Here is a 24,478-nt window from a genome sequence, read left to right on the forward strand (position 1 = left end):
CAGTGGGTTGCTAAGGGAGAGAAATTATTTTCCGTATCATTTTTAATATGCTGTGCAGAACAATTGCTCTCTGAATCATTCCGTATAAACTACATGCCACCATTGAGAATGAATGCCTCCAATGTCAGTAATATAAGACAGAAATATGTAGTATTGACATCTGTAGCTTGTTACTCCAAAAGCAGGCCTGCTTGTGATCTAACTGGCCAGCGCTGAAGAATCAGGTCACTTTGTGCCCTGGTCAAGATGAGTAAGGGTAGCAGAAGCTGGATAAAAATGTATACATTTAAGCAGGCAGAACAGTAGTTAAAATACACAGGGACAGACCAACTTACATAAATAAAAGTAAATAAAGCTGATCGTTTTATGAAACTGGGCTTTGTTTCTGTTGAAATCAGACACAGATTGGTCTTTGTCGTGGTAGCGCACCAGGAACAGATGGGGCTTGTGTCACTCAGATGCAGTGGTGATGGAAGCCTTGTCTGTGCTAGCACTAAAGGGCACTGACATAATGCCAATGCAGCCAGTGAGCAAACCTCCGTCAGGAGGGTCCCTGCTGGTCCCTGGTGCACATCAAACGCGCCTGGATCCATCTTGCCGTTGGGCTGCCCCCATTCATCTCCTTGCCACTTCCCTACTGGAGTCACTGGGCGATGGCAGCTGCAAACACCCCCCTTAGGCCGCGCTCTGAAGTTCAGGCTGGCAGTGCTGCAGGACCACCAGGAGCTGTCGGAGGGTCACCGTCCCCCGCAGCAGGAGCCTCGCCAGGCAGCACTGCCGGTACCGGTGACAGCACAGCTGTGGGCTTCGCCGGCGCTGCGGCCGAGGCCTGCACCGAGGAAGCGTCGCTCAGCGGCAACCCCGAGGGCCTGTGTACCGCGATCGGTGCCGACCCCGCCGAGCGGGGGGCAGCCCCCCCCGGCCCCTGCTCTCCGCGCCCCAGCCGGCGGTGCGGGCCGGGCCAGGGGGACCCCCCCCGACGGCGGTCAGGGAGCAGCGCGGCTGCCCCGCACAAGCGGGCGTAGCCGCCTTCCCCAGGGATGGCAGATAACCCTTCCCGCCACATCTCCCTGCCTCGGGCCCCGGGCCGGCCGCTACCGACCGCAGCAGCCCTTATCGGCTCTGCCACCCGCCCGGCCGCGGCGGAGGCGGTGTCTTGGGGAAGGAAAGGGGCAGTGCCAGGGAAGATGTAAGAAACCGAAAAGGGAAGAAAAGCGAGGGTTTTAGGGCGAGGGATCTTCGGCCGAGGGAGGAAAGGGGCCTCGCCGAGGGCAAAGCCGGGGGGGGCCGCGGGCGCGGCGGCGGCGATAAGGGCCGCCAGCGGGTGCCCCCGCCCCGCCGGGAAGCAGGCGCTAGGGGCAGCGCGACGCCCTCGGCCCGGGGACCGCGGCCTCCCGCCCTCCCCTCGGGCCGCCCTCCCCTCTCCTGGCCGCGGGGAGGATGCGGAGGCAGCGGGGCCACACAGCACCTAGGGGCGCGGAGGCGGCGGCGGGGACATGAGTCCGGGGGGCGGCCGGGCGCTGGGGCCGCTCTTGCTGCTGCTGCTGGCGCTGCCGCAGTGCGCGGGGCGGTGGCGGGGTAAGTGCGGCCGCTCCCCGGGCCCCCGGCCGCACCCGGCGCCGGTCGCTGCGGGCCGCGGCTGGGCCGTGAGGGCGGCGCCCCTCGGGCGAGGCGGAGAAGGCGCGAAGGGGACGACGGCGGCGGCGGGACGAGGGGGGCGGCGGCGGTAGGAGCGCGGCCCGGCGGTAGGCGCCTGACCTGCCGGCACGGCGGCAGCCGGGCGTTGGCGGTGAAGTGGAGGCGGTGGCGGGCCGTGGTGGGCGTCTGCCCGGGGAGTGGTGAGGGCCGTGGCGGCAGCGACCCCCGCACCTGCTGGGCAAGAGGGCCTGGCCGGGGCGGGAGCCGCGCCTGAGGGAGGGCCTGGCTGGTAGGGCTGGAACCGTGTGGTGACTTCGGTGCCAGAGTGAAAAATGTTATGGTACTAAGGGTAAGTAAGTCGTAAAGTTTCATCCGTAGTGGTCGGGGCTGGGGGGGTGGTGTGTGTGACGACGATGACACGAGCCTTGTGTTATCTCCCGGAGCAGCAATCTGAGGAGGACACTCCCATGCCTTATCAGAAGATTGAGGTATCATGAGGAAGTTCTTACTGTGGCTGCGCGTGAATTTATTTTTCTGATCTAGGTTGGCTGCCGTTGCATGCTGACAGTTGTCTTCTGTCCCTGTTAGGAGCACACGCTAAAGCATATAAAAGCATTGAGAGTTAGATGTAGGAATCAATGATGCTTCCCACAAGTCTGAAGGCACTCGGAAATGCCCTGTGAAGTAGAACTGAAATGCTGCGTGTGGAAGAGCAGTTTTATCACAGTGATAAATTTGGTGCGTAAAAAAAGCTGGCTGGAGTGTTTAGCTGTCCTCTCCTTCCAGTTACAGTTATGTATGTACACACTGTGTAAAGTTAGGCACAGTTTTGTCAAAAGCTGCTATATATGCAGTGACATTTGTATTCCGTAAGAACTGCACCATCTTTATCAGTCTTTGCTGTCTTAGAAGAGTAAAAATTTCCATACAGCTATGTGCGGCCTCATGAGACAACATCAGCATGTGCAGTATTAGTTTGATCTTTTAAAATGTAAAAAGAGTGTAAGCATATCCATGCTTTGTCTACATTCAAGCCATCCATTCTGAGGTTTATAATTTGGAAAGTCAGTGCATGTATGAAGATAACAAAAAGAGCTTTCAAAAAATGGAGAGAAATGCATGTAACACACTAAAAGTATGAATACAAATGAGAGAAGCTCATATTTTATTACAGTCTCATGTATATTTACAGCCCTATCGAATTACAATAAATTGGGTTGTATATGATGTGCTGCTAAACTACTTCTAATATAAAATGATTTCTAAAATGACTTTATTATAAGTGAAGTCACTGAAACCGTAAGGTCGTTGTAGTGCCAGGGTGAAAAGTCTTATGTTAACTGAGAAGAAATTACTTTCACTGACTTTAAGTCATTTTCCTCCTGGAAGCATTTGCAACATCATTTTTACGAATAGCATTTATACCATATGCATGTTGATGATACAAAATACAAGTAGATGGATAAATAGCCCAAATGTCTATGCGTAAGTAATAGAAACAATAGAATAAATGAGGAAACAAAGACAAAAGGGAAAGAAAAGGAATATGGAGGAAAGATCAATGTTGGATGAAGCTGTTTATTATATGTCTCATAAGCCTTCCTAACTGCTGAGAAGCTGATTTGCTTGTTGTCAGAGACTAGACGGTTGGAGACAACTGGTGTAGTTATTTTGTTTATTCCTTTCTGTTTTTTATCTTTGGTCACTGAATACTACGGCTGTGGTTTTCTTGCAAATTTGAAAACGGGGTGGGAGGAGATAGCATTTTATTCTATGTCTTTTAATCTGGATGTTATCCTCCATTCCTTGCCAGTTACCCATACCAGACCACCATTATGGTCCGCTTTAAAACAGAACAAAAAAAAGTAATTGAGTCTTTCTGTTCTTAAAGCAGTTGTGAACAGATCCATTCCAGATGTCTGTGCAACTTGCCACATTCATGCTACATGTCATCAAATTGAAGGAAAAAGTGTCTGCATCTGTAATTATGGATTTGTAGGCAATGGAAGAACCCATTGTCAAGGTAGGCTGCCTGTTCATAAAATGGCAAGAAAGTACATTCCTAAAACGTTCTTTCTTGAGTAATATTATTGAATTTTTCAAAACATGGTAAAAGCTTTCTTATTTCCTGGCAGAATTTCCAAAACAGATAATAGGTGTGGATTGTTTTCTCCATGCACTGCCCCCTCCCCTCCTGCCCAGCTATCCATGAGCTGTACTTTACTTGTACTTGATGTAAATATAATTTTGTACTTAGTTGCTTAACTATTTTATTCAGTTTCTGCTATATAGTGAAGGATTTAAATTAATTTTGTCTTAGAAAATGTAGGGGTTTACCAAACATTTACTTTTAAAACATAAAGTATTGGAATGGTTTATTTAATATTTTTTATCCTAGCTTCAGGAATAGAAACTAAATATGATGGGCTTCACTTTATCATTCCTTTCAACCTATGCTTCATTGAACTGAAAACTAGATAATAAAACTGACAAAAGTAGCACATTTTTACTGATTTTTCTAGTTCTGGGTAACTAAAAATTAATTTCAGAAGCTGAAGATCTGTTCTTAACAGCGTGCATATATACACAGATATGTTAGGTGTAAGTGTCTGTTACACGAAAAGTGTTGTTCAACATTGTTTTACTACTGTAGCTGATAAGTCCTTTTAATCCTCTCTCATACATGACAAATCAGTATGTAAATCAAAGGATGATGTCAAATGCTGTGTCTGAGTGTAGGTAATAGCTTACCACTGCTTAAAGGCGAAGGCTTTCCACCTCTTATCTCTTCCACTCCATCTCTTCCCCTTCTTTCACAAGCCCTGGCACCCACTGGGCCCTGCACAGAATTCAGTTTTCTCATTATTGTGGGAGAAGGCAAGCTGTATATTTTGCCATGTTAATTCTCTGCCAGTTGGGTAAGGTCAGCATAAGCTTCATCAAGTGCTGCAGCCAGTGTATGCCACAAGGAAGAGCAGAGGTGGAGAGCAAAGCCCTCTGCTTTCAACAGCTCATAGGTAACTCAGGCTGTGTCATGAAACTTTATTCACAGTTTCATCCAGAGACAACCACCTCTGTTGGTGTAAATACTCCAAATTAGTAGCAGTGTATACATCCCAAATAACTTAGACAAAGTCAGGAGAAGTCAGATTTCACAGGAATGAGTGAGGAGGGAAGGATACTCTTCTTAAGCTCTTTCTGCTGTTTTAAATGTGCTGACAGATAAAGATGAATGCCAGATTGGAGCCAGCAAGATCTGTGGAAATCATACATTGTGTCATAATACACACGGAAGTTTTTACTGTGTTTGCCTTGATGGATACCGAGCCTCCAACAACAACAAGACATTTATTCCCAATGATGGCACTAACTGTACAGGTAGACATCGTGAAGGATCTTGAGCAGCAGGAATCCAGAACTTACTACTGCACAAACCTGTTTTTCCCTGTCACTTTATAACTTGCTTTCCGAAACTGTATCAGAGCACTTCTTGTGGGGGATGCAGACAGTGATTTGACATCTAGTTTCTAACAGCCATGAATTAGTTCCATTTTGCATTCTTTGCTGTGTTACAAATTAATGCTTCACAGTCACATTCAAGTGATAATCTTTCCAGAAGAAGCAGCTAGATTAGAGAAAAGAAGATGACCCCTATCTTTCCCCCAGAATGTCATACATATGTTTAGTGTAGAATTAGCCAGCTCCTTGTTATGGTGGTAAACTGTTGCAGCTGATTAAGATACTTGCAGACAGGAAGTTTTTCTGGGGTTGTTGTAGCAGGAGGTAACACTGGAAACTACTTGGCAGGTAAAACAGAAACAGTTGAAAAGATAGCTTGCTACAAAACTGAGAGTCTCCTCCTTCCAGATGCTTGGACACCAGGCAATGATAAGCTCCTTTGTTTCCTAGAAAAGCCATCACAAGCTACATAGAACCCATTTTGGAATGTTGTATTTGTTTTAAGCTTGGGTCCTAGATTAACTAATTAAAAAAAAACAAACCCCAAATTATTACTAAGTGTGTATATATTTCTCTGAATTTTTAGATATAGATGAATGTGAGGAGTCTGGGCTCTGTGGTCCCAATGCAAGCTGCATGAATACTGAAGGAAGCTACAAGTGTTACTGCAATGATGGTTATAAATTAGAAAATGGAGAGCATTCTTTTCATCCAGATGAAAATATAGTTTCATGCAAAGGTGAGAGTCTTTGGATGCTGGTTTTGCTATCAGATAAAATCAGGTCTTATGTGATATAATAGTACCTGCTCTGACCTGTGCTTTTAAGCCTGCATGGCAGAAGCCCTCTCTGTGGACTTTGCTTGCTGTATGAGTTTTTATTTCTTGGGTTCAGTTTGTTCCAGTGGTGTGTGGATGGTAGAGTCGACACCAGGTATGATTTCTACAGGCTCTCAGCAGTGGTTCGGGTGTGTAGGGTCAGAGAAGCTCAATAATGCTCTGCAGGTAATGTAGTTAGTTTCTGAATAGGAAGAAAGTGTGGTATAATCAATTTGCTTATATATTCACAGTGCATGAAGGGGAAGGGCAGGGAGGATAAACAGCTGGTAAGAGAGGTCATAGGAATGAAACAAGTCTAGTGGAAAGGAATAATAAAATAATAGTTTAGCTATTTATTACATACTGTGGCACCTGCATAAATAAACTTTTCTGTTTATCTTGCCATAACAACCAAAAAATTTCAGTTTGAATCTGTTCCTCCTTTCTTCTTAGTGTAGATTCTCACAGACGCAAAGCGCTAGCAGTGTAAGCTGTAGTTGTCTAGAGTATGTAATGAACCCAGGCATCCCAGGTAGAAAGAACTGCCTTGATTATGTCCAGCTCTCGTTTCTGAATTATTGCAAGGACCATCAGTAAAGCTCACTGCCTGTGGTCCATCCAGTTTTCCCAGCTGGAGTGCTCTGCTTCATTTTGCCAGAATCACTGATAATCCTGCTTATCTCACAGTCTGTGTCCCTTGCAGAGTTGGACAAAGGAGCTGAAGGTGTGTAGCTTTTGTATGCAGGCTGGTTCAGTGCGATGAAGGAATTGAGGACCACATTTCATTTCAGTATATCCACAGTGCTTCACCTTTTCCATGCGCAGGGAAATAAGGCTGTGCACTGGGGCCTGAAATTTTCCTCTGGTGTTGAGGTACCATTCAGTCATTGATGTGACGAGACTGGCACATGAAAAGCACCATCACATTGCAGTGTCTTCTCTTTGTTGTTGTGAATGGCTCCAGCTGTATGCTAGTAAAGATGTAGATCCAGTACCTGGATCCCTGTGCTCCTTCAACTATGGCCAGTACAACTCTTCAACTCTAATAGTCTACCTTTTTGGCGACCCCTCAGATTCATCAGATTTGGTGTAGTTTATGACGTGACCATCCAGTTTAGCCCATTTTAAAGTGGTTTTTTGTTGTGATTATTGTACTGTGAGTTCTTTTGACCCAGTCTCTTTGCAGAAATTGGATGTGGTTCGCCTCCTGAAATGAAGCACGGCTACATTGTAGGGAACTACAGCTTGCTACCAGGAAGTGCAGTTCATTATGAATGTAAAGAAGGGTTTTACAGCAACGAGGGAAAGTTCTCATATTGCACTGCAAACGAAACTTGGGAACCTGCCACTTTAAGCTGTAAAGGTGAGAAGAGTCTTAAATCTTTTTTAAATTCTTTAAGGGAGTTTATGCATAAGGAAGTGTGTTTGTGAGACAGTCGACTTTCCTCAGTCTGAAGGGTAATTTTCAAGATCTGGCTATTCGCAAAAAAAAAAAAAAAAAAAAAAAAAAAAGGAGAAGAAAAGAAAGATGATAAAATTGTGCCACCTCTTCTTGTTAGTGTAGTGTCATTTTTGATGCTGATTCTTGTGTTTTTATAGATATTGCAATGTGTCCTTCTGCCTGTGAACCAAGGCCTAGAAAACTAGGTTTCTGTAGCCTTTCGTGGGAAAAGCTACTGAGTTGGAAGGCATCAGTGACCTTTCATGAAAAGGAACAAATTTTCTGACAGTTTGTGAAGTTTTTTTCCAGGGGTTGACAGTAAAGAGAAGTGTCATACCACCCCTCATCTCTGGATAGCCTTTGTGATTTTAAAAGCATTTGCATGACCACATTTCCCATGACCATCTTTGAAACTTCCACTTGTTTTGGTGTTCCAATTGCCCATTCTGTTGAAGTATTGCTGCTTACAAGTGCAGGATTATCTGTTCCTCTGAGTATTTAGAAAGTCTATACATTAGTTAAATGACACTTGAATTGCTAGCTAAGAGAAGCTACAGCATATAACAATTCTAGGGGAGAGAATTGTCATTATCACTTAGGGAGGAGAGTTCCTTCTCTCAAAAAACAAAAGCCCTCTTGGTTTCTAAAACTTTCCCATTTTCTAACTAACACACAGACACACACACACACGAAAGTGGATAGAAATGTGAGGTTTGTGTGTGTGTCTATGGGAAGTGAATACATTAGAATAAAGATGCTAAATCACTGTGGCTGAGAGAAGTGAAATATTAAATATCACCAGAAAATTCATAAGAAGGAAAAGATAAAACAATACAAAATTACTGACATAAAAAATAAAACAGTTGAAATGCCAGTTTTCTCAAAAAATAAATAAAGGACAAGGAATCTGAAAACAAAAATGAAGTGCCCAAAGTCTCAAGAGGTCTGTAAAGAAAGCTTGTGGGATGCAGTCCTTATGAGTTGTTGGTACATTTGTTTTATATTAATATTCTTTAGTGATTGCTTTTTCATGTAGTTTTTTATATCTACAATCAAACAGTAGGCCAGGTCAGAGTTTCTGAACACATCTGTCATGGTTAATTGAAATAAAATACATCAACCACCAAGAAACAGCCCATGAATCTGAAATGACAAACCTATTTCCTCTTGGTGTTACAATCTTTTTTCCTGGACCTCATTTAGGACTTCTCTTTTTGTAAAACCATCAAGTTTGATTTTTTTTCTTTTTAATAGTGGTAAAGGCACCTTTAAATAGTTCTTTAAATTCCGAGAATTTTCTTGTTAATTATTTATTGCTAATTTAATAATTTCTTCTGGCCAGGTGTAATGTCTTCTTTTTCAGAAAAAGCAGTGTTTGTCTTTTGTCTTCCTTCTTATTGTGATATAGGAGTTTTGTTTATATAGTCATGATGAAACTGGCCATTGAAGGTAGGTCAGACTCAGTAAGGTGTGGGACCTAACATCAAGATACTGTAAGTGGAGCAGATCTCCTTGTTTTATTTAAATGTAAGTGTATGGATGTAACATGTCTGTGAAAAGTATAGCTTCCCTGGAATATTAATAAAAAAATTGTCTTCAGATGAAGTAAACTGTTGAATGTGATGTTGTGACATGCTAACGTGAGTGCCTTTTAGATGGTTTAGAAAATACCTTAGAAAAAGGACATCTTGTCAAACAAATTGCTTTTTGGTACTACTTGCTTTGTTTTATGCATTTGTAATTGACAACTTGGCATGTTTGTGAATAGAGCAACTATTACAATATGTTTTGAACATCATGTAGACTCTGGCTTTAACAGGAAGCTTATTGTATGTTGTAACCTTTTCTATGGTTTTGCCTTTCTTTGGTCCTTGTGCACTTAGAATTTTACTTCCCGAAGGCAGTTTCTGCTTGTCTGTCTCCCTCTGACTGTTGCTTACTTCAAATGATACAGAACCAGCTTGCCACTTGTAATCAGGTTTGTAAAAGCAGGAGAATCTTAAAGATTAAAGAAAAAAAAAACAAACAAAAAAACAAAACCAGGCCATTTTCTCTATATTAGCAGCCAGGCTGAGGAAGGAGTCACAGATTTAGCATGCCATTCTGAGAGAAAGACAGAGAAGTCATTGTGTTTGGAACCAGCTCTGGAGTAGCTACAGCATGCTTAGTTACATTGGGGGTGTTGCAGAGGACATGAGGGAGTGAGTGTTGGGTTACTGCAGGAAAAGAGGCTTAGTTGATAACAACAAAAGAAATACTTGCTGAGTGCAGTTGTCATTACTTATGCTGCTTGACTAACAGATTATCTTCCTCTTTATACCTCTCCCTAGGTGTGGATTGTGGGGTTCCACCTTCTGTTTTAAATGCACATCCAGTATTTGTAACTGGGACCACATATGGAAGTGAAGTTACTTATAGTTGTGTCGATGGTTACTTTGTTGCAAGCGGCAATCAGACTGCAGTCTGCGATGCCAAAGGACAGTGGGATGGCACTGATTTGGTGTGCAAAGGTAAATGAAATTTGCCTTCAAATTTATTTGGCATAGATACTGTTACAACCACCATAATAAATCCCAGACATCAGTTAGAGACATCCTCTTTGGGCACTCAGATTATACAGTCTTCTAGCATATGAAGTTCAGTCACAAAATAAAAGTGGTATATTAAACAGGGTTTTTTTTTTAATCTGTGCTGCTAATGAAGTTGCAATAAGTTATTAAATGTTAACATGTAAGACCAAAATCCCAGTGCATGTCAAGCATTGGGATTATCATGAAATGAAAATTCAACCTGAATTCCTGCCATTTTTCTATGTCAATATCTATGCTGTGGTTGAAGCCACTGCTCCAAAATTGAACCGCTATTAGCAGTTAGCGTCCCCTTAAAATTCTCATATTTGACCAGTTCCCATTTGCAAACTATGACTGCTCAAGCATGCTATTGTTATTTGACATGACTCATAAATCCCTTATGTTACTGCGATTTGGAAGAGTGCAGCCTAACAAGTTCCTTGACAAAGGGAAAAACTCAGAAAAGAAGAAGAAAAAAAAGGTATATCTAAAAAAGAACTATTTTGCCCACCAAAATGTATAGTCTATTGTTACTCTGAACTCATTAATTAATTAATGTGACCTCAGGATAATTACAGTCTTCAGTCAGTTTTTACATTGGCATAACTTCATTTTTCCATTTATTGGGTGATAAATACCTTTTCAGTTTAATCCAGCAGGGTAGAGTCTTCTGTTCATTGCAATCAAACATAGTAATTTTTTTGAATATGCAATTTATATGTTTCAACAACTCTCTACTTTTAGAATTTTCTTTAATATTCTTATTCTGTGTCACCAGTCTAAACAGAAGGTTCAATATGTTGCACAGAAACATACTTCTGCATTTATGCTTTTCAGTCTGATTACAGGATGGCTGTGGACAGATAGCTGGAGTTAAGCAGCAGTAATTTCTGTGTCTCATCACACACTGTCCTTCTATAAACTAAGCATATTCTTTGCATGTGCATTAGTTATTCTGAATATTGTTCTGACAATTTACGGTAGGTACATACATTCATACACACTGGGATATGAAAAGGAATGTAATCGTGATGGTGGATGTATTGGCCATTGCAATATCTGTTTAACTTTTCTTTGAAAGGCTGTACAGATCTTGATTCTATAAACTTTGTTTTTCAATTCTTTGTTTTCCTTTGTATGAGTAGAATTTCAGAATCACTTATTTATTAAACAGTTTTAAAAGCACTTGTTTTCTGCATATAAGCTTTAGTAAAAGTCAGATTTTAATTCTTACATTGTTTACTTCTTGCAAGTAAAGTGATGCAGAATCTTTTATTGGGGTCTGGTGTTCATTGTGGATTTGAAAGGGAATTTTAACCCTAGTAATATTCTATTGATTTGTCTTCACTCTCTATTCTTTTTTGTTCCATAAATTTATCATGGAAACATCTGAGCAAATGAATTAATTTATAAGTGCTTTAGCCCAGCTTTCTAATTATCTCTAAAGTGGTCTGAATAATCCATCAAATTTTCCCCCAGAAGTGCTCTTTGTGCTTGCCTGTTCCAGCTTCTTTTTTTTTTTTTTTTTCTTAAATCCACTGGCAAAGGAACATAACCTTCTTGATGCTGTTCTTTTACATCACTCCTTGGACCATGTGTTGTTTTTCAGATCTATTGTTCCTAATCATAGGTAAAATAAAGGAATAAACAGCATGTGGAGGATAAGACAGTGTTGCAGGGAGATAGATCCATTTGTAAAAATTTGCGTAGAGATCCTTGTTCTCCATTTCTAAACAGGATGCTTTTTTTGTTTTATTTCTTATGGTTCATCTTGAAGGGTAAGTGTTCCATCTTGCTAGAAAGTCTCCAGTCACAGAATTCTGGGTTCTAAAGGGCTGACCTGACTTCTGGAAATCCCTGGGAAGTGAAAAAATAGTGAACAGAATAGAAAATTGCTGGAACAGTTAATCTCTCTTCTTAAACAAGTTGATATGCCTTACTTGTTTTAATTTTCAGGTTTTGATACACTGTTTTTCTGTTCCAGAAATAGACTGTGGCAAACCTTTGCTGATTCCACACACAGAAATGACCTGGGACAACTCTACCACTCTGTGGAGCAGAGTGTACTATCAGTGTAAAGACGGATATTATTCTAATGGAGACAGGAATTTTTCAGAATGCACAACAGATCAGTCATGGGAGAATATTACGTACATATGCAAAGGTAAATATTACTGTAGGAGTTGCCGTGGGATTTGCTATTTATATAGTTTCTCATTCTTGTTCTGAAGGTAGGAACAGGAGGAAGGATGAAAGCAAGAAACCCATTTCTGATTTATGATGTAGGGAATGTGGTAGTACTTTGGATGGAAAGGTCGTGGAAGAGAATTTTAATTGGGCAACAGTTTCTGGTGGATGACACAGATCTTTCTGTTAGCTGTCTAGCTTTTTATTTCAAACAGAAAGGGTCTAATGCAACTGGAGTTTTATTGCTGCACTGAGAACCTTCAGCTTTAAAAGCCAGGAGAATGTCACTAGATGAACACAAGGCATTTAACACTGTTTTTTTGTAGCACTAATAAAGTGCCCTGTGATGAATATAGGGCAATGGAATCCAGAACTTGGGTCCTTTTTTGTTGTTTTTTTTCCTCCTCTCATAATGCCCAAGGTAAACTTTGTTCATGGTTGCCTTTCTAACCTAGATACAGTTGTCTGAATTTCAGTCCAAAAGGATTTTCTGTAAAAGAATTGGGCCATGAGAAGGGAGATACGTAACAAAGATGTCATAATGTGGGCTTGGAAACAGGATGTACTGACATTTTAATAGTAATAGCAAAAAAATAGCAGGTTTTAGATTATGGCTATTGTGTTCCTTAGTGTTGTTCTGTGTCCTCAGAAAGACGTATCACAAGATAGCTCTACAACTGTCCATCTCTTGTTCTCAAGCCTTGGAACATCCACATGTTACTCAGTAGGACTTGCAGCATGTCTTTGACTGGTACTGCTTCACAGACCAAGCATTTACACAGAGTTGCCACTTGATGCCTCTCTTGCCTCACTTCATGTCTTGAGCATTCACTGCAAGCATAAACCTGTGATGTCAAATAAAATGAGCATACAGAAAAGCAGTTCTGTCACTTTTTATAGTGCCCTACTAAAAATGGAACTGCTGTTGTTAGAAGTAAAGGTTCTTATTTGATTCAGGCAATTTGCATAGCAGCACTGCTGAATTGGTTTTGAAGTCAGCATTGTGTAGAGTAGCTAGTTAATCAGGTGTGTCAGTCTTTGCAATGCCAAGAGTTCTGTCCTGAGCACTCTGAAACTTTGAAGGGCTTGAACCTGCAGACTGCATTCACAGCATTACTATGGATTTCAGCAAGAGCTTTGCCAGAGGCAAAAATGTAGACTCCAGTGTTGGATCAGAGGGCCAAAAAAGTCAGTTCCATTCTACTTGACTGCAAAAAAGCTTTTAAAAAATAACCTGACCAGTCCAGGGTTCTTTGGGAGGGGAAAAAAAAATCATGAAAAGGAAACTTGTCCAGAGGTCCTCAGCTTCTTAGCTTCTCCGTTTTTCGCACTTACTAGAGCTAAATGGCTTTGAAATGAAATTCGTGTTTCAGTAATGATGCATTTCAGATGTATATGATCTTAAGTGTGTGTGTAATTAATCAGTAATTCCCATTAAAATGAGAGAAAACCATGTACCATTCCAAAATAACTTATGATAGAAGTCAGAAAACCATTTGACTTTTTCTACTGCCTGATAAACATCATTAGAAGTGAGAAATTCCCCTAAGCATGTCCCCCTTGGCAAATAATCACTTCTTCATTTTTTAAGAAGTGATTGCTATGGAATGCCCTTTATTTGTGTTGTCTGTTGCACTGTCTGTTCGGTTATATAGTAAATGGTTTTGTGTGTGTGATATATATAAAAGTATATTTAATTGTAGATGTTTTAAATATGGAAAAAATTGCTTAACAAAATTAATATTACTGAGAGGTGCTGATTCGATTAAGCCACCAGCAGTGAAGTCTGATGATAGTCAGCTGGATTACAGTCTTCCTTTCCCAACCCTTGATGTGTGTATAATGCAAAAATATATATATATGTCTAAATTCAAGTGACTAAGGTGCAGAGAACATACCAGCAATTAAATACCTGCTGTCCAGTATGCTCAACATGTAAGTCTGGACATCCTGTACAACTTGTCCTGGAAGAACAACTTTTTCCCCTACTGGGCAGAAATGCATCGTTTCATTTATTTTCATTGCAGAAATGGTGTGCTGTTATTCCAGGCATACATTGCACCTGGTGGGATTTCGTAGGAAATCTGGGAAGTCTATTTTCAGAATGGAAAAAAGATCCCCTGGGGGGAATAATATCACTGTTTGTTACAGGGGAGGGCTTTGGCTATAAAGTGCTATAGCATTCAGTGGTGGAATACAAAACCATTTGAAACAAGCTTGATTTTCCCATTTTCAATTTCAGTGGTGAAATTGTCAACTTAAACTTTTTCGGTAGTAATATTTATCTTACTGAAAGAGGTTCTGGGTGTGGGCATAAACTTGAACATAAGGTAACATAAGAATTATAGTTGCTATTTTTTATAAAAGGGAAAAGTATAAAATGAAGCCTTTGCTCTCATGTTTTTCTTTTTGATAGATTCTGCAAATAAAGTTTTTTTTTTTTAACTTATCATGGCTGTAACACAGCCAGAAAAAAGGTGATTTGTGCCTTGGCTATCTGAGATATTTGTTCCTAAATCTGCACTTGCAAATGGTACAGTGTGCAATGTATATTGTAAGCTATTATCAAGTCCATGAAGTATATAATCTTGAGAAGGCAGGGTGAGGGACTGGAGGCTGTCTGAAGTGAAAATATGTAAATGAGTTGATTTTATCTTTCATTGAACTTGTATACAAATGTTTAATATTAAATATTGGGAAGGACTAACATAGGTGCTGAAGTAGAGTATTTTTCCCTTGTAACAGGTGTCGATTGTGTATGTGCGTGGCTGTACATACATAAACACACATGTAGCTTAACTTTTGGGAACCTACTTCTTGCACATCCTGGGAAAGTTAAGATGCAGTATGGTGAATAGGGTGCTTACAGGGTTGTCTTGCTCTTAATACCGTGTGCAGCTGTAAAGCTGGTACTTTTTTCAGTCTTCGTTACAATTACAAAGGGGTCAGTTCATGCACAAAGGGGGTAGTGTCTGGTGCAGTTTTCTGTGGTAATTGGACAATTGTTAGGGATATTTTGGAGGGAGATAATCCTTTTACCTACTGCAGCTCCCTTCATCCTGTTTGCAGAGTCCTCCAGTGTAGTATTCATCAAGCATTTTCCAATTTCCCAGTCCCAAGTCCTAAGGACATCCTTGTCATGGGGAGAGCTTTTTCACAGTATTTAATCTATCCTTTCTGTAACAGCTGGCTCTAGCCTTGGCTATAAGCACATAGGCTGGGTTGACTGCTGCTCATTATTCTGATCCTAGAAAACTCCTTCTCTGGAAAATTCCTTCTCTATGCCTGTGTTCTTTGGAGGTTGTTAGTATTCGGTGTGTTTAGCATCTATTGGTGTGGGTAGCAACAATATGGTGTCAAGACAGACAGTTTGTCCAATTTTCTTATGTTTATCCAAGGAAAAGAAAATACAAGTCTGTATTAGAGAATAACTTCTCAGTATTTAAAGAAGTTTCCAGTAGCATTGTTTTTAGAAATGCATTTATTGAAATGTTTTTTTTAATATAATAAGTAAAATACTGTCCTTGCAAAAGAAGCAGCTTCTGCACGTGGGTGGGAAAAATCCATGGATATGTAAAAAGGCTGGAGGAAGGGGTGAATCCCACCTGCCTGGAAAGGTAATGTGTATTATTGGTAAAGCATTCCAAAACTCAGGCAGCGGGGAATATCTGTTGCAGTCAAAAGGGAAAATTGACCTGTGTCCCTTTAATGCTGAGTTTGACGGCACAGCAATCTTACTAGTTTGTTGTGAGAGCCTTCCAAGGTAGGGTTAATAGAGGAAAAAATGATCCAGTCCCAACATCCTGTGAACCTGGAGCTCAAAAAGGGGCAAAATCATTCTTCACAGTAGTGCACATTCTGTCTGATCCTAAGCTTGGAGCTTCTGTGTCATAACCTTTTGTGTGCATGCTGGTTTTTACCTCACCTCTTACTAAATGCAATGCTAAATGTCCACCTTTCACTAAAGGTTGGTTTTCTGTTTCAGAATGCTTCATTTTTCTGTGTTTTGACTACCCACCCACCGACAGAGTTTAGCTGCGTGTCCTGGTCTCTGGAGATTTTGTTGAGATAATCACATAGAACTTGGGTATTATGGTAGTGAAGAGTATCTTCAAAACATCAAGGGGATAAGGTGTTAGTTGGTTTTGAGACATTTCGTAGAAAATTGGTGTTGTATGATAGAACTGAAAATCCTAACAGGTGAAGAGAGTGGAGGATACTTGCTAAATACATGATTCAGTGATTTGAAGGTTTAGAAGGAAGAGTGGTTTGATGAATTGGTCCAAAGAAGGCAAAGCAGATTGTCCACACTGTGCACTTTAAAACACTGCAGAAGAGGGAAAGAATACTTTCATAGTGGGGAAAAAAAAAAAAAAAAAAAGAAAAAAGAAAGCTTGGAAGAAATCAAAAGCAAAATCAGAATCTAGTCTGGAAAAAACAGAGCAGGATTGTCTGTCAGGTGTAATTTAATTTAATTTTAACTGTAGACCAACAGCAAAGATAATTCCCACGTAACTGAGAGGGTCTAGTTACTTACTTTTTAATCCAGAGCTGTTTTCCCTTTGCTTTCACTTTCCCTTCTTCTCCTGAGCTTTATTCCTGTTCCCAATGACTGATTTCCACTCTAGCTAGAATCCTCCAGGATGTCAGTTTTTAGCTTCTCACTTGTACAGTAAGAGATGATACAGAAAGGCAGCTGGAATGTTTCTGTGTTGGCAGCATCAGTAATTTCCATACAACAGTGAATGGGTTAACTGTCACTGTCCTAATTTTTGTTCCCAGCTATGTCAACAGTTACGAGTTTAACAGAAAAGGTGTCACTCTCACATCTGTGGGCATTGATTCAAAACCCAGGGTTGGTAGTAATAAACCCCCTATCAAACCATTAGGATAATTATAGTCATCAGTGAAAAGGATCTGATTTGCCTTAGTTTTTGTAAAGGCCTAACTTGATGTGTTAAATCCAGACATATGTTAATCTGGTAATTTCTTTAATTGCCTGGAAAAAGGTGGAGTCTGTGTTATGAGAGGTGGTACTTCTTAGATCATAGTGATGCAACCCAGTAACAGTTAAACAAAAAAACCCATAGCTTTTTGCAGGGCTGTTTAGGCTTTTGTTTGTTTGGTTTTTTGAAATGATGTTAATAATCACCCAGTTTGCAATGGCGAATACTAGTCTTGGGGAACCTCTTTCAGGTGGGGTAATCCCAGCCCACCTAATCCTGTCTAATGTGACACCCTTGATTGATGCATCTTTCCTCTGTAAGTATGGTCACAATTGCATCAATGCATGAGTTACTCTGCCTCCTGTTTGTCTCCTGGTAATGTTTTTAGACCAAAGGAAGTAGTAAATCATTAATTATCTTGTCTACTCCTTCCTGCATGACGGTCTCTACCTATAGCTTTTCTGTTTCTCTGTGGATTTCCTCTGTGTAAAGTTTTGGGGCTGAAGGTGAAAACCTGCTAATTTTGCAATCCTAGTTAAACTGGGAGCAAGTAGGTTACTCAAAATGTGGAAAACTCAAAAAAATTTATCATGCTACCCTAAATGGTATAAATACTGAAGATATGTCTGTAAAATAAATTCGTGTACATTTGAGAAAGTTACTGTGCAAGAGGTGTTCGCCTATATGCTATGGAACAGGTACCTTGAAACAGTCTGAGCAGAAGTTCTCCTTGAAGCATTGTTTGCTCTCCGTTTAATTTCTGCGTCTGAACGTATGAGTGGTGCATGTTTGTAGCAGATGGCACTTGCAGCATCATTCACAGTTTTCACAGGACTGAACAGGCAAAACATACATAAAAGCTAGTATTTGGATTTCTTCTTTCCCTAAATTGCATGCTTGTGTGGAGATTGGTGGTTGGAGCTCTGTGAGTTGTGCATGTGTGGATGCTCTTTTAGCTACTTGCGGAAGATGAAATATTGGATTGAAGCTGATTCTATCTGCTTTCTGCAAGTTTCATGCAAGTTCAAAAATGCTTCACTGCTAACGTGTATCTCGGGCTGAGGTCAGTGGTAGTCAAGTGTTCTTACAGCTGTGGAGTAGTGGATTGTACGTGTGGAGGAAGTTAGGTGGTTCTAATGAGTGTTGAGACACAGAGTTGTCTGTTTTTTTTCCCTGAGTCAGCAAATAATAACACTGAGTACTGGGAGCTGAGCTCACATAGGTTGTTAAGTGAAGAATTAAGGTTGGCCTTTACAGCACAGGGTTAAGGCAGAAGACCATGAAAGTACAGGCATTTATGTACTGGCTGTAATTACTAAGAAGATTTCCCTACACACTCAGGCACAGAGAGAGGCCCTGGCTCCTAGCAGAGCGTTTGAAAGGGGAGTAAAAAAGACAGACTTTCACTCCTTGTTTTCCTCTTAGAATTAATTTCTTGGGCTTTCTTAACATGATTTCTCACCTTCTGATGCTCACTGGCACTGTTGAATCACTTCGTTACTTACTTTATGTGTTTTCCCATTTTTGTTCTGTATACCAGCACTCGTATTTCCTGTCTGCTAACCGCCAGTGCTGTTTGTATCTCTCTACCCTCTCACAGATTTACCTTTCAGTATTTGACTTCAGAATCTTTTTCCACCCTTCTGCTCTGGTCTCCAGGCATTCGCATATCGTTTCTAGGACCCTTTCTCTTGGGATGGAAGGGAGGTTGTGAGGGTAACCTGGAGGTCAGTGGAGCAGCTGTGGCATCCAGTGGCCTTCTCGGTTAATCACAAGTTGACATTTCTAGTGCTGAACTACGAGGAAACTGAGGGTAGTTACTTGTCCCATCTCATTTGTGAGTCTGAGTGAAAGCTATTGATTGAAATCAGGTATGTTGACAACCTGAATGCCACTGTCTGCTAAGATGTCATACTAAGGCCTGGCATGTATAGAGCATTTCATGTTGAGAGAGCCCAAGCTGTGGAAGACACTAGAGCTGTTAAATTTCACAGAACTAACCTGTTAGGGAACCTGTTTTCCTCTAGGTGTGAGGACAGTTTTTTCAGAGATACCTTTGTGCTGTTATTGGTTATTGGGTTTATACTATTGGGATTAATGTTAAACCAAGCACTTAGTGTACATTTGGTTATCCAAAGAGTGTGTGATTAGTAAGAATAAGGGAGGAAAAGCAGTCTCCTCAGAAAGCCCAGGACTTTGTTGTGGTCTTTGCTCTGTGGATGTTAGAACTTTTTGTCCTTTTTTGCTCCTACTCGTTTGAACTGGAAACTTTTGAGAAAAGGTCTGCCAGGTATTCTGTGGGTATATGGCAATGGCATGGTGGCTTAGTTCTTCCCAAAGAAAGTTCAGAAAGCACAACAAACAAATTGATGTAGTTACAGAAAAAAATTCTACTAGTTCTGATGACTTCTTTCCAAGGAGGCCACTGTAAAAGATTTCTTTCTGTGACTGAATACCTGGCTAAAACACTTTTTTGTTTGCCACTTTATTTTGCTTTATTTTTTTCCTGGGTATTTTATGAATTCAAAAATCAAGTGCCTGATTTTCTTGTTGAGCAGTCTTGGCAATTTTTTTTTTTTTTTTTACTTTTTATTTTTGTAATGCATTTTAATTCAGTTCTCATGGATATGCAACCATTTTCCCTCTGGCTGTGCTCAAATGAGTCATTTTTGCCTTTTGGTCTTTTAGTAAAAATTTATCTGATTTGAAGAATACAGTAACTGAACATACTCTTTTGCTCTCTGTGGGTACAGAAGTCTTAGTACTGTAGAGTTTCTAGACATTACTGTGAAACAGATAATAATAATAATAGGCAGTATTTCAATACAATTAATCACACAGCCATATGTAAGGAAATTTGTTTTAGAGGGCATGCAGATTAATCTCCTCTGTAGAAGAGGAAGCTTTCAACAACATTCCCATATTTAATGACAGCTTGTAATGTAGGAATTAAAATTAGCTGGGAGATAAACTAGTCTTGTGAATAAGGCATCTTTTTGTTGAGTATGTGGAGAGGGAGATACCGTTAGAGAACTGTTTTATGACAGTTTAATAATAAATAAAAAAAGGAAGGGGAAAAGAAAATAAAGTGCTGCAAAATAAGCAAACCATTACACTGCAGTTCTAAGTAACTACCTACATATAGGAATTTTAGAGACTATTGATGTATTTGTTTATTTCAGTGACAGCTTCATGTCCATACGCTACAAGGGCCCCCCTGTGAAATGGTAGTGAGGTTTGCATACAGAGGAAGAGCAACCTGCGCTATGTTTGCTTTTACAACGGGGCATTGCATCAACTATTGTGTGAATATTTCTGGAGAGTCTGCCAAACTAGTACAGGCTTTTCAGCTTAGAATCTGTATGAGCTTGGGTTTGCGACCTTTGTCATGCAGTGAATGTAGTAAGAAAACACCGCTGGGCAAAGGAATGACTATTTGAAGACCAGATCACTTTGTAAGCAGAAGGAGCTTTGCTCTTAGCTCTGGGAGGATACTCTATTTAGTCTTGTGATGGCAGCTGCTCTGTGTCTCATGACAGCAGTGAAAGAACTGCCTAAAATAGAGCAGAGTTGATCTTACTGGTTCTGTCTTTTTCTCTGAGGCATAAACCAACCTTGAAAGTGTGTAAGTTAACACAGGCGCATTGAAGGATTTATCTATGGTTGCTGTAACTGTCTTCCCTAGCTGTGTGGGATTCATGCTTTTCATCTAGTGCTTGTTCTTAAAAGTGTTTTACTGTGGCTGTGTTACTTTATTTATTGTGAAACAAGGAGAAATGTCAACACCTTTTGAAAACATGTTGAAACCCAAACAAATAATGAACCAAACCATTCATTTAGGTACAAAAAAGCTCTTTTCCAGTCTAACACAGAAGCTTTCTTAAAATGCTTTAATGTAGGTTGTTGTATTCAGGAGACTGTTTTTTTCCAAGTTTGTTGGCTTACTGGTAGCCTCTTTTTCTTACAGATAGTTCGTTTAAATCTGCTTGACTGTTTTATTGGCAGTTTGATAAGACTTCTAATCCATAAGAGCCAATGGTCTACAAATCTTCAAGTTGATTTGTGAGTGACTTGTTCTTTAGGAGAGAGACCATTGCATGTCACGAGATCCAGTTGCTGGCACCCACGTTCAAGGACAATATAGAATGGGTGGCAGAAGTAGTGGAACTGGGGCATTGTTTATTGCTTTTCATTTTTGGTGGTGTAATACTGTCATAAGCACACTTTAATGGAAGACTTTGACCAGGAATACAGGAATACCTATACATGGTAGATGTTTAATGTATTATGACTAGGAAGAATGTCTGAAGCAGATCAAAATGTCTTTTATTATTGGCTTTTTTGCCTGGATTGGTCACCCAATATGAAAGGTTTTAGTACAGTATATACTGTAGGATTTTTGTGTAAGAAACAATGCTGTTGTATATGTGTGCTTTTATATATAGGAACATAGCAGTACTCTGATATAGTTAATGAGCTTGTTCCTTTGCTGTCAGGGAACTGTAATGTTCCTCTTCAAGATCTGTTAAGTCATTAGAATTCAAATTGTTCTACATTAAAATGCAAACTTAGAAAGTATTTTGTTTTCATTAGTCATGGTAATTTATGGAATTCTGGCTCTGTCACAGTCATTAGCTCAGAACATGTTTCTTCTGTTAGCCTTGTATTTTAATTTTAGGAGCTGACGCAGTCAAAGGAAAATTTACTACCTAGCTTCTGCCTACCTTGTTTTATTTTTCCTGTTTGGAAAAAAAACCCCACAACCAAACAGAATAAGGAAGAAAGAAACGATTGCTCCAAACAATAAAATTTGCATGAGAAATAATAACTGTTTTCATTCTTTGTTCATCTTTTTGCTCCCAGAGGAGGAATTGCTAAGTAATTTGTCCATATTCAATGAAACCTGTGTGAAGTGGCAAAGGAAAACTGGAAGGCTGGGCTTGCAGGAAACATACACAGTAAGTGGGGCACCATTTGAGTTTGGGAGTAGCCTTGTCCTGCTTAATCCTGAGTCAGTAGTGGAGATATGTTTTGTGGCTTTTGTTTATATGGTAGTTTGTCTTGCTAGTCCTGGTAAAATGCCTAGAAACATAAAGCTCACTGGGTTAGGAAAGAAACAAATCCCTGTCCTAAAGTTAGTTGAAAAACTCAAAAGCTGTTGGAGTCCTTTTCTAGTAAATCACCTAAACATCTGCTTGAAACGGTAAGAAATGTTTAAGCACAAGTTTATTCTTTAGTGAAATTGCATTGTAGAGCTCAGGGTCACATTGACATAGAAAACCTTGCAAAACTTGGATTCTGTCCCTGATATTGATGCAAGTGTTTCAAGCAAGCAGTGTATCACTTGCAGATACTGGATGTAACTTGCTTTGGAAATGCAAGATTTACTGAAGTACTGTGCCTTGCTTGAGATTCAACCATCTCTTATTTGAACATTTTAGAACTGTTTTTCATGGAAATTGAAAGCAACTTTGGTAACTACTTTTTCTTTTTTTTTCTTTTTTTTTTTTTTTTCTTTTAATTGCCATCTATAAACATCAGAATAAAAGTTAAGACATAAAGTCTCAGAAACAAGTAGTTCAGTTAGTGTTACCGAAAGCCAAAACAACGTGATGAGGATTCCCATCTTTTGGGAACGGCAATACCCCAAGCAAGGTTGTTTTTTTGAGCATGTACAAATAGGGTGAAAAAGAAAAAGTGGATTATTTTGGATCTCCGGGGCAGTTAGGTTAATGTGGACAGTACATTTCAAGGTTGGGTGATATGCTGGAAGACAGCCTGTCTTTCTTCTCCTGTGTTGTAAATCAATGTAATTTTAATTTGCATCCTTTTATTGAGCACTGCTGAGAAGGAAAAAGCGAGTTCCCAATTACCCTAACAATGCAAAACTAGTGCTTTTCATGTACCTGGTGGTAACTGGGAAGCTGTGGATCTCTGGTGTAATGTGTTCTGCACATGCTCTTGCCTGAATTCATCTACCTGCAAGACACTTCAGAATAGTCAAAACTGAGAATGATGCAGGCATAGGGTGCTTGCAGTGAAGTTCAGGACAGTCTGGAGTGCCTTGAGCTCAACTAGATAAGTTTTGCATGTCCCTTCGTCTTGTACAGCAAACAGCAGGTTTCTTTTTCACTGCACTGGGACTCTCTTAGGGAATCACAGAATGGTCAGGATTGGAAGGATCCTCTGGAGATCATCTAGTCCAGCCCTTTGCTCAAGTAGGTTCACCTGGAGCAGGTTGCACAGAACCACATCCAGGCATGTTTTTAATGTCTCCAGAGAAGGAGACTCCACAGCCTCTCTGGGCAGCCTGTTCCAGTGCTCAGTCACCCTCAAAAAAGTTTTTCTTTGTATTCAGATGAAACTTGCTGTGTTTCAGTTTGTGTGCATCACCTGTGTTTTACTGTTGTTTGGTGTTGTCTTACTACTGCTTCTGTGGGGCAAGGGGGAAAAACTAGAGAAAAGAAAATAGCAACCAGATGTAGTTTCCATTTGTGTGCTGTAAACAAGAAAGAAAATTTACTTACACCTTACCATTTGTGTTGGAGGTGTTTGTAGGGTCTGTGTTATAATTTCTTCTATTTGTTGTAGAAATGTGTGAGAAAACAGTCATAAATTTAACAGACAAAATAAATTAAAAATCTAATTGATTACATTGTCTTGTTGCACAAAAACAGTTAGTCACAAGCCTATTCTCTTGATTGAGCTGATAGTCTAAACCAGATGTAATCCTAGGTTCTTAAGGCTTAATTGAACTAGTATTCTGAAATTTGGAGAGCCACAATGATCATTTTTGTTATCTCCAATAGTTTCACATATTGGGCCAAAGATGGGACGAGAAGACGTTCTCAGAAGATGTGATATTTAACATCACTACAAGTGAAGATAATCCAAAGGTGTGTTTAGATCTTAACCCTGGCAGTAACTATGTGGTGAATATTACGGCCATCTCTTCCAGAAACACCATTGTCTCAGTTACAGTTGCAGTTCAAACAAAGGGTAAGTTGTGTTTTATATTCTCTTGTGCTTACAGAAGAACTTACTGTGCTGCAGAGTTTACTGGTTTGAGTCTAGCAGACAGGATAACAGGCTGTCTGCTAGACTGTATCATTCTTTGTGCTGACTAAATACATGTAGCCACCATCAGCATCTTCTTTTTCTGGAGGACATTTTTCTTTCTGCTCACTGTGGCCATTGAATCGATGAGCAAACAGAGCAGTGGCAGTAAGTGCCCTTCAGAAAGATTTGGCGAACTTGCTTCAGGATTTGTCTTCTGACTGAGGCCGGATTGCTGCAGTGACGTTCCTGGCTACATGCTGGAATTTCAGTCCGTGGTGCAGTGCTTAGTGGTTTCAGTTCCTTGCCTTGAAAACTGATTCTCTGCCTGTGGGAGAATTTCCTGTTGCTGAGTTGTGTGATA

At 40.4% G+C, this 24,478-nt stretch overlaps 1 protein-coding gene across 12 annotated transcripts in view; it reads left to right on the forward strand.

The window, feature by feature from the left end:
* Positions 1-1,251: 1,251 nt before the first annotated feature.
* Positions 1,252-24,478, forward strand: part of SUSD1 (sushi domain containing 1) — a 52,151-nt gene continuing 28,924 nt past the window's right edge. For 2 of the 12 annotated variants that reach the window (XM_040579505.1, XM_040579509.1), the window contains exons 1-9: positions 1,252-1,578; positions 3,530-3,661; positions 4,861-5,016; positions 5,684-5,836; positions 7,101-7,277; positions 9,686-9,865; positions 11,910-12,089; positions 21,922-22,016; positions 23,868-24,057. In XM_040579505.1, the coding sequence (XP_040435439.1) occupies positions 1,497-1,578; positions 3,530-3,661; positions 4,861-5,016; positions 5,684-5,836; positions 7,101-7,277; positions 9,686-9,865; positions 11,910-12,089; positions 21,922-22,016; positions 23,868-24,057 (1,345 nt within the window). In that variant the 5' untranslated portion in view covers positions 1,252-1,496. Of the gene's footprint in view, positions 1,579-1,763; positions 1,992-2,150; positions 2,377-3,529; positions 3,662-4,860; positions 5,017-5,683; positions 5,837-7,100; positions 7,278-9,685; positions 9,866-11,909; positions 12,090-21,921; positions 22,017-23,867; positions 24,058-24,478 lie in introns of those variants that run through there. The other 10 variants (XM_040579501.1, XM_040579513.1, XM_040579510.1 and 7 more) reach the window with 9 other exon arrangements.

Source organism: Falco naumanni, chromosome Z, assembly GCF_017639655.2.
Source record: "Falco naumanni isolate bFalNau1 chromosome Z, bFalNau1.pat, whole genome shotgun sequence".
Lineage (NCBI taxonomy): Eukaryota > Metazoa > Chordata > Aves > Falconiformes > Falconidae > Falco > Falco naumanni.